General features: G+C 40.3%; 1 protein-coding gene across 1 annotated transcript; it reads left to right on the plus strand.

The window, feature by feature from the left end:
• Positions 1-208: 208 nt before the first annotated feature.
• Positions 209-10,474, plus strand: OTOP2 (otopetrin 2). Its single transcript, XM_025166545.2, has 7 exons — positions 209-328; positions 1,614-2,052; positions 2,868-3,007; positions 3,578-3,636; positions 4,855-4,973; positions 5,329-6,218; positions 7,952-10,474. Exons 2-7 carry the CDS (start codon positions 1,638-1,640, stop codon positions 8,120-8,122), a joined length of 1,794 nt encoding a protein of 597 aa, XP_025022313.1. The 5' UTR covers positions 209-328; positions 1,614-1,637; the 3' UTR covers positions 8,123-10,474.
• The last annotated feature ends 259 nt before the right edge of the window (positions 10,475-10,733 follow it).

The raw sequence follows: 10,733 nt of genomic DNA on the forward strand, positions 1-10,733 counted from the left end.
TTCTAAATTAAGAACAATTTTCATAATTGTTTTTGCACTTCTGCTTTTGTTGGCAGACCTTTTATGATGATTTCTTCCCATTTTCACTATCAAGTAACCTTGGTCCCTGTATCTCTCCCACATTTTTTCCCCCGAAACCTAGCTCATGCACAAAATGGGTCCTGTGAGCCTTAGTGAGATGTTTATGAAGCAGTCCTGTCAGCCCCACCAATGGTGTAAATCACAAACGCATCCAGACAAATATAAATTCCAGGGCCATCGTGAACTGGGGAAAGAGGAAGCTTCGGCAAAAGTGGTGAAAGCAAGAAGTCGACTCGTGGGCAGAAAGGTTGGTGGAATGGTGCTTGGCTAAAACCATAGTTCTCATTCTGTCTGCCTGGTTATGTAGATGCTGAACTTAATATTAGTAAAGGATCTATCTTTTACACTTGTTTATTCTCATGTAGTTTCCATTGCTTTCAATGGGGCTTACATTTTATAAGATTGCAGTACAGAGCACTAATCTTAAACAGTTTCTTGGGAGTAAGCCACAGTGACTGCAACAGGATTTACTTCTGAATGGACATGCATAGGCTGGTGATGTAAGAAGAGCAAGTGAATGTGTTCAGAAGCTTGAGTGGTGCCAATGTACAGGATGGTACTATCGTCCTTGATTAGGTTGAATTGGCAATCCGTTTTTTTACAATACAAGAACACCCTGAGATAAGTTTTGCTTTTGATTAGCAGTAGAAAGAGGTCTTTGCAATATGGAAATTTGTGGTGGTTTTTGTTGTTGTTGTTCTTCTGTGAGACATAGTATCCAGTACAAAATGTCTGGCCCCAGTTCTTGCAGACCACATAAGTAGCGAAGGAGGCATGCTCCCTAAGCACTTGGTGGATTGTCATGTGTTAGTGACCCTGATTTAACAGATCAGAAATAAGCCAGGTTTTGGCTCACAAGCTCCAGAAGACATTGTGGAGGCTCCGAGTCTGTTCCATCTTTTCGCTGATGGATCGTGATGCGGTTTGAATCAAGATCTAGGAAACAGAGACCTAACTTTCAAAAATTAAACTAAGTTGTTGATCAACCAATAGGGTATCAAAAGGGAATTTGACTTGTAAGATATATCTAGAGCAGAGTTTCTCAACCTTGGCAACTTGAAGATGCTGGCTGGGGAATTCTGGGAGCTGAAGTCCACACATCTTCAAGCTGCCAAGGTTGAGAAACACTGATTTAGAGAGATAGAGGTAGAAAGAACATTCACTCAGTAGGTGAGAAAACAAATGTATATCTCTGCAGGATTTTAAAAAGATATACTTAAAGGAAATCTCACCAAAAGATTGTATGTCATTACATCTATCATAATAACCAGATATGATTAACAAAATGGGGTTTCATTAGGATCATATAGGGAATTTCATCCAAAGGGTAGCTGAGAAATCCTGGGTCAAGTCTTATTTAAACTAGACTGACATTTTGAAATTCAGCTTTCCATTCCATCTGCCTTCCATCTAATCATTCCGCCACTATTAGCCTCTATTTGAAGGAGGCCTGGACTCTGAGATAAAATAATACATTTTGTCCTGATTTGTTCTCACATTCTCTTTTTGTCTCTTTTCCTTTATGCTGGCAGCTCTATATCAGTGTCGGTTAAACCATGACCGAAGTGTCTGTGCAGAAAGACAGTGAGATCAAACGTGAAGATTCCATCATGGGCTCTGGCCAGAAAGATGACAAGGGCAGCTTTGGACCTGATCATCTACCTCCTGTTGGCCAACGTATCCATAGGTTCTCCTCTGTCTCTTTACCGCATAGCCCCAAAGAAGTCTGGAAAAAAGGAGGGCGTGTTTTCTCTATTCTGCTAGCCATCAATCTGGTGCTGCTAGCCTGTACACTAGTCAGTGGTGGGGCATTCAAAGATGTCAAACTGCATGACTATGATGCCTTTTTCATGCTCACCATTGTGATGCTGATTGCCATTGTCTGGATGCTGTTCTATATTTTTGGTACCTCCAAGAGGCAGGGTGCCATCCCCTACAAAGACAATCATGCAGGACCTATCTGGCTAAGAGGTAAGAAGATGCTAGTAACAGTGTACATTTGGTAAGAGAAGAGACAAAGCAGAGCGCAGCCAATATTGTCCATGTGGGAGAAGTAGGTGGAGGAGTGCTGTATTTATCAATGCATCAGCCCTACCTGTATTTGTCAAAAGAAACTCAGTGGCTCCCTTTACATTTATTAAGATTCAAAATGTTAAATACTTGTGAGTAGATGAGTACTCGGGAAGGAAGCTGTGAATCTGAACTGATCACAGCTTGGCAAAGGTAGGCTCTAATCAGAGCTCACAAATGTTCAGACAGCTTCTAAGCTAAGCCTTGGATCCAGCTCAAGCCTGCTTGGGTGTATGTAAGCTATGGCTAAATATGGCACTCAGGATAGATACACATGGAGTGTGGATTGAGAGTTATAAAAGTGAGCAAGCAGCTCAGATATCTTGTCTGAGTAAAAAGATAGTGGTATACCATAAGTCTACTTTCTCAACAAAAACCTGGAGCTGATGCCACCAATGCTCCTTGAATAAACTAGCCTTGAGGATTTGAAAGACTTCTGCGGCTATCTAAGCACTGTTTGTAGAAAAGAATGTTTAATGCTGAAGTTGAAGTTGGACGCTGGACTTGCTCAAGGCAAGATTTATAGAGTAATCAACCAGCTTCATGAGTTTGATGGGTCAATAAAATAGGGCTCTGGTTTTGGCAGAACTGGGACATCACTTGTCCTCTTTCACGAGCTGTGGGTAGAAGACATTCAGAGGTCCATAGAACTAGATTAGACAGTTTGGGTTGTGTACTTGTTATGGGGAGATAATGACATTTGCTTTCTAAAACAGGTGGCTTGGTCTTGTTTGCAATCCTCACATTGGTGATGGATATATTCAAGACAGGATATTACTCCAGTTTCTCTTATCAGTGCTTATCAGCCATCAAAATCATGTACCCAGTTGTGCAGGCTGTGTTTGTGATCATCCAGGTGAGCTTGCATCTGTTATGTATTTAACCACATTTATATGCAGCCAAATCCTAAATGATTAAGGGGGGCATATTGCGGGGGGGGGGGGGAGAGAGAGAGAGAGAATAAAAGCCACATAAAGCGCTAAAAGGCCATGGTTACAATGTATGTTCTGAATGGTAGGAGGGTGCCATTCAATTCAAGAGGATAGCTTGAATTCTAATAATACTTTGTTCCTTGGAATAAGCATAGCAAACCAACTGGTCTGTGTGCACCAGTATTCCAAGTCTAATTAAATGGTCTGTAACCTGATTGTGAGTTGTGGGATCTAACTAAAGTGTAACATGTCTTGAAATGTAGCATATCAGAATGGCTGGTACGTGTTGTAATTAGTAGGAGTCTAGGAAACTCTATCCCTGGTTATACCCAGGAAAACAGAATGCTATGCTGTCAATTGCTTTATATGTTCAAGACTAGTTAGTTTTCTTAGGCGAGACAAACTAAACATTCCCTGTTTCTTCTTCATCCTGGGTAGCTTCTGAACATCTCCTATAGAAAGCAAATTTAGAAGCTGTGTTTCTTTCTTTCTAGACTTATTTTCTGTGGGTCTCTGCCAAAGACTGTGTTCACGTACATCTGGATCTTACCAGGTGAGTATCAGAACCACTCAGCAAAGTGTCTTTCCATCTTGTTAAGCTGCAGGTGTCACTGGTTGAATGGAGTTTGGGCAGGCAGAATCCCAATGTATTATCTATAGCAATATTGGCAATAATGGTGACAATGAGGATAAAAACTAAGCTCTTGTCTAAGGATCATGCAGGATTTGGGGAGGATTTCTGGAGGACTTTCCCCCCCCCTTTTCTGAATTTTTTTCCATTGGGTGGTATGGTGTTAAAAGATTAAAGATCAAAACTGGCACTAATTCTGAATGGAGTATTTTCTTGCTTTGGAGTAAAAGTAGGCAAACTTTTGGAGACAAGTTTGCCAACTTTGAGAGGCCCCCAAATCCTTAATGCATGGGACACAATCATGCAGGCAGGATTTTCCTTTGTATTTCTAGTAGTCTAATAGTTTTAAGAGATTGGGGATTTTTGTTTAATTACTGTATGTCAAACCTACTGTACAGCTTAGTCTACAGCGTTCATTTATTTCTTGCCTGAAAATGGTGGGAAATCACTGCCAATTTTCAGCAATTGTGATGAAAGAGGGCTCTATGTATCCCAAGAAAGATATTCAAGGGCCTTATGCAGCTCTGGAACAATCACTTGCTAATTGCTACTCTGGACTGCTAAGAGGTCAAACCAATCAATTTAAAGGAAATCAACCCTGATTGCTCATTGGAAGGATTGATAATGAAGCTCAAGCTCAGATACTTTGGTCACCTAATGTGAAGAGAGGACTCTGGAAAAGACCCTGATGCTGGGAAAGATTGAAGGCAAAAGGAGAAGAGGACGGCAGAGGATGAGATGGTTAGATAGCATCACTGAAGCAATGAGCATGAAACTGAGCAAACTCAGGGAGGCAGTGAAGGACAGGAAGGCCTGGCACGATATGGTTCATGGGGTCACGAAGAGTCGGACACGACTTAACGACTGAACAACAACAAATATGTCATATGGGGGGGGGAGTATAGGGATGCTCTATCAGCCTAACTGAGGGGTATTTCTACCAAAAGGAAGAAGCTGTGTGAGAAATATTTGCAAGCAGAAGAGTCTGGCTCATTTTGGAATTAAGTTACTATTATCCTTGTAACAGTTCCATAAGGTTGATCAATATTGTTGCTTTGCTCTGTCTCAGAAAGTGGGTTGGATGTTTGGAATGAATAAAGCTTATTCATTAAGCCAATATTCCCCATTCTTTTATTATAGATGTGGGTTGATGCTCATCTTGACCACCAATCTAGCAGTGTGGATGTCTGCTGTAACAGATGAATCAGTGCATAAGGCTGAAACAAAAAAACCAGATGCAAATAATTCACACAGAATGAGTAAGTTGACTGAGAAACATGACAATGATGGTCAAATTGACCTAGAGGGCACTAAGTTGAGGAAAGCTGTCTTTCAGTGCTGCAAGGATTCAGTTGGGTTCTCTCTTCTCTTGCCCGGCATTGATCTTTATTAAACATGGACACAATCACACAGATGTCAAGTAACAAAAACAGTAAAGTTAAAAAAAAATAAAGGAGTGTAGAGCTTTTTTCTTCAGGAACCCTTAATAAACAAATACTTTATTTGTTCATTTCCTTATTATTAACCACTTAGCTCCAGAGTGGGTGGCTAATATCTAAATAAAATTCATAAAACAGTCATCGTAAGATAAATACTATCCTTCTCTCTTTGCAGTTGGCCTTAAAGGAAGCTCCTCTGACAGCTGTGGCTGCAAAAGTAACCTTTGCCAAATCTTCAAGAATGGTTACTTTTGGCTGTATCCTTTCAATATTGAATACAGCCTTTTTGCTTCTGCCATGATCTACGTAATGTGGAAGAATGTTGGCCGCATCATGGACCACCATGTCAGCCATATCCATCACCCCAAGTTTAAGCTTTTCAAGAGGACTTACTTTTTGGGCTTCATAATGGGACTCTTGATAATGGTGACTGGCATAGCAATCCTGATTGTGTATGAAATCCAGATCAATTCAAAAAACAAAGATAAAATAAAGAATCAGGTACTCACTATGTATTACACTTTCAATATTGTTTGCCTGAGCCTGATGTCCATCATCTCCGTGGGTGGCTCCATTGTTTACAGATTTGACAAGAGAGACATGGACCGTGAGAAGAACCCAACTAGAACTCTGGATGTGGCCTTATTAATGGGTGCAGCCTTAGGGCAATATGCCATTTCTTACTACTCTATTGTGGCCACTGTGGCCAGTAAACCAAGGGATACTATCAATGCCCTCAACTTGACCTATTCCTTGCTGATGATTGCCCAACACACTTTCCAGAACATTTTCATAATCGAAGGTCTCCATCGACAGCCCTTAAAAGTGGAAAGTAAACTGGACCAGCAGGAGAAAGATATTTATGGACTCACTTTTGTCAACTTAAATGCTGTATCCCTCCGTGTCCCTGAGAATGGAAATGCTTTATCATCAACAACATCTCCAGGACTAGCAGTTCAGACTTCCCCTGAAGTAACACATTCTATCAGGATCTCCAAGAAAGTGAGCTGGAGGAAGAGATTTTTAAAGGAAAGCTCATTATTCCTGCTCCTGTGTAATGTAATTGTAAGTAAGACAATTTTATTTGATAGGTATAGTATGTAGATGATTAGAATTCCTTTGTTGTTGAATAGCAAAAGATATAAGGAAGTCATGAAAAATACGTTAAGCATGGCTTGACACTCTTATTTCACATCCAGAGCTAGCTTCAGTCCTGTTACTTACCCAAAGCATGCTCACACCGAAATATGAAACTTTGCTGGCTTTATTGAACTGTCTTAACTGTAACTTCACACACATACCCATAACTCCCAGCAAGCATGCCCAAGAGTAGCAGCCAAGCTAGCTAGGGATGATGGAAGTTGTAGTGTAAAACATGAAGGGAGGACTAGATTGAGGAAAACCAAATTAGAAAATACAAAAGACATGGAGTTGCTACCACTACTTGATCTCTCTTTTCTTTCTTCCTGGAAGCCAGACATGTGATATTGTATTGTTTTCTCTACTGTGCTTCACATCACCGGTGGATAACAAAGAGGGGAGGAAGAAAAGTGCAAAACATAAAATGTGATAGGTGATGCCTGTATAAGAAAAGGCCAAGGATCAGCCATCCATTTCTTCCTTGCCTTCTTAAAACTAGCATTCTAAAGAGAGTAACATTTGTGCATAATTTGACTAGGTTGCAGTAGAATTATGTCCCCTCGAGTCTGTTTAACTTTGTACTATAGACTTTATCTCAAGAGAAACTAGTTGGTGGAACGCAGATTAGCTGCAAATCTGTCTCCTCCTCAAGCTGTTTTTCAACTTTTTAAAAGCGGTACAAATAAATACAAATGTGGCACCTTTTTTCAAAGTAAAAGGATGGAGCACCCAAAGCACGAGGAAAGACAGGACAGAGTACTAAACAAAAATTGGGTTTGTTGTCCAAAACACATTGCAAAGGAAGGAGAAGCTGAATTTGACTTGTGGAAGAATACATTGCAGCACTTCCTGCTTTCATACAGATTTGACTGCACCTGAAATAGTTTGAATAAATTAATGACTTTCATATTTCTTGCATTTATATTCCGCCTTTTCTCTAGAGAGCTCAAGGCAAGATATAATGGATCATCCCTCATTTTTACCCTGACAGGGTTGTAATACTCTTCCTGTGGTGGAAACGCCACCACATAAGCCTGGCAGGATCCTTGCAAGAAAATGTATAAAAATGAAACCAAAACAAAACAAAACATGTGTATCTTTCACAGAGTGGAGACTCTCTTTGTAGACTGAAATGGAGCTGCCCAGCACTACAAAGAGCCATTTGCTCGTTCAGTTTGAAATGGGAACTCCTGACATGTAGTGGGATACTGGCATGAAGTGGCCCTGCGCAACAAGATTGTTTGGGTTTTGTCCATTAGGTGCAGCTACTTGTAGCAGAGCAAAATTAACAAAATTCTAGGGCAGTGTTTCTCAACTTTGGCAACTTTAAGATGTGTGGGCTTCAATTCCCCGAATTCCCCAGCCAGCATTCCATACCTCTTAAAGTTGCCAAGGTTGAGAAACCCTGTTCCAGGGCATTCCACGGTGCCTTGGATCATGGCCACTGCCTTAAAGGATTCAGTGACACAGATGCATAATGTCAGTTAAATGTTTATACTTAGATGTTATCGTTTCTTGACTCATGCTGTCCTGTGTTTAAGCAGCTTGAGAGTTCCTTCTCTCTCTGATATCCTTTGCATCAAGAATTGTGCCTCGTTCATCTCCTTCTTTCTTGTTCTTGCTAACAGTGCTATTCTTTTTGTCTCTTTCCCAAACAGCTCTGGATTATGCCAGCGTTCGGAGCCCGGCCACAATTTGATAACACCACAGAGCTTGAATTCTATGGTTATCCCATGTGGGCTGCCATTGTGGATATCTGCTTGCCCTTCGGCATCTTCTACCGGATGCATGCTGTTGCTAGCTTAACAGAGGTCTACATCATGTCTTAATGGGGAAATGAAGAACTTGCTAGAAGAGCCCACGTTTCTCATACCACCCAGGACTTGAAAGCCCAAAGAGCTGTGCTGAGGGGGTTGAGTTCCATTTGGGTGCCAGGCCCAGAGATTTAGTGGGCATTATCAGGAGAACTGACAACAGCCAAAACAAAACCTCTGTTTTGTTCTATTTAAATGACTCCTGTTCTTGGTAATTATCTTCAGTTATTTTTTTTTTCTACCAGGAAATGCTGACATCATGGACCCTACATAGGCTTAGATTCATTCCTGGTCACTTTAAAGAACACTTTGACTTCAGCAGAACAGACTGGGAAGACTCAGCTTAAAAGAAGTATTTAGTGAATGTTGAATTGTACCTTGGTGTCATTTGGATGGCTTCATAGATTCCTTCCTGTCCCTTCAGTCCCTTTTCCAGTGAATTATGAAGGCCTCAGTAGTGTGACCCTGTTGTAGCTCATACATGATAAGAAGAAACCTGGAGTGTTCTGGGTTTCAGTGGAACTTCCTTGCTGTCCTGAATCAGGGCCTGAAGACTGTATGAGTCCATCTAAAGGGTTATTCTGTCAGGAGCATAATAAGAAATGTTAGTTTTTAACAATAGTTTAATTTTTTAATGAGCCTATTTTTATAAAATATATATTTATTGATTCTCATTGTGATAATTAAAACAATCAGATACAAGAGGACCACCATAAGGAAGACACTTCCTGACCCCCTTAATGCTCTAGCAGTGCTTCACTGGCAGCCTTGCCAAAGGATGTTGGCGCTTCCTCTGCTGCTTTGGCTCAGAGTTTGTAGCAAGGGGGATATTGTTCTCCTTCGTATCCCATTGGAGGATCTCTTTTAAGAGGATGATGTGAAGTATCTACAGCTATATGTATAGCTAGATTAGTTAGTGCTTCCTTCATAGTCTTGCACGCAAACACAAATATACACATTTTAGTACAGTTCAGAACTCGGGATGATGGTCTAGCATAAAAATTATTCCAGGCATTCTTCTGCATTGGCTTAAAATTATCATTATGTTACCAAGCCCTCCTAGCACTAAATGGGGAATCAGCTATCAGTGAAAGTCTATGGTGTGAATTCCTTTACAGCAGCCTTTCCTAACTTAGTTGTCCCTTCACATGTATCAAAACACAGTTTCTGTCACCCCCTACCTTCATATTAAGAGTTTTGGGCATGTTGCTGGAGTGATGGGAACTTCGGCAATCAGGTTGGAGAAGATTGCTTTAGAAAATCCTTCCTTTTTTTGGCCGCTGTTGAAACATCCCTCCTATGCTTGTATTTGGATGTAGGTAGCCCAGAGCAAATCTTGTGCATCTTTGTATTAAATTTAAATCATGTAATTTAATTATTCTGTATGGCTATAAACCACAGCTGACAATATAAGAGGAAGAGGAGAAATGGGTAGAATCACCAGTTTCCATTCCAAAAGTAAATAAATTCTGCAGGTCCTAATTTTCAAGATTTGTGTTCCATATTCCAGCTTCAGTTACAGATTATGAAGACCTTATTTGATTAATGTGGTGATTAATTGAACAGGACTAGGAGATTCTGGCAATTTTAGAATCTTCCTGAATTCAGTAAGTCTTTGACATGCATAGCAGGATGGTGGCGCTGTCTTTGTCTCTCTGCATATGCAAAGCCTATTTGGGGGGAAATCCCCAAGGCCTTTGATGCTGGATTCCATCTGGATGCATTCTGACATGTTTTATCATGGCCCAAAACTGGGCTTCTCAAATTCTTTCCAGTGTAAAAGGTAACACCCATTCTAATGAAATTAATTTTTAAAATATTTCAATCTATGGAAGAATTTGACTAGAGCTGTGGTTGATCATCAGGATAGTCATCCATTCACACTGTCAAGAGTCCTTTTTTTTTCTTTCTTTTTCTTATGAAATTGTATTTACAATGGAAAGAAATGTGATTTTGGAAAATGGCTTGAGAGTAAGGATGACAGGCTCCACAGAAGTCAAAATATCTCAGATGATAAAATAAAAAGAAACTGTTCCACTTTGTCCTGCAGATCGTATTTGCTTCTGAAATTTACTATTTGCCTGTTTTATTAACCTGCTCTCAGAGTATTTTTTTCACTGAGCTGCTTTGGAAGATTCAGAGATAATTCTGCTACAGCCAGTATGGCATAATGATGGCAGAAGGTTGGATGTGGGAATAGGAAACCCAAAGTAAAGGCAAAGGTGGTTCTTTATAGCAGAACTAAAATCAGGTTATTCACAAATGGCTTGTGAATTGATGTCTTGCTTGATTTTCCTTGAAGCATCCTGTTCAGAAATGGTATCTTGTGATCAAGAGTGCTGTTTCCACCATGGAGACTTGGAAAGCACGGAGAAATGAAATGAAATGAAATGAAATGAAATGAAATGAAATGAAATGAAAGACTTTATTGTGGTCATTAACCAGCACAGCCAGGGTGACGTGGAATGGGAGCATTCCAACACATCCATGAATAAGTGCTTGTTGCTTGACGTCTCGCAGCCAGTAATTATTGCTGAATCTGTGAACTTCTCCTCACTTACATTTAACTACAGCAAAAACATGTTGCCTAAACATAATAATCAGCCCATACCTGAGGCAGCCTTAA

Source organism: Python bivittatus, unplaced genomic scaffold (genome assembly GCF_059951505.1).
Source record: "Python bivittatus isolate LINGU-HERP-01145 unplaced genomic scaffold, Pbiv_v1 ctg000080_np1212, whole genome shotgun sequence".
NCBI classification, from domain to species: Eukaryota; Metazoa; Chordata; class Lepidosauria; order Squamata; family Pythonidae; genus Python; species Python bivittatus.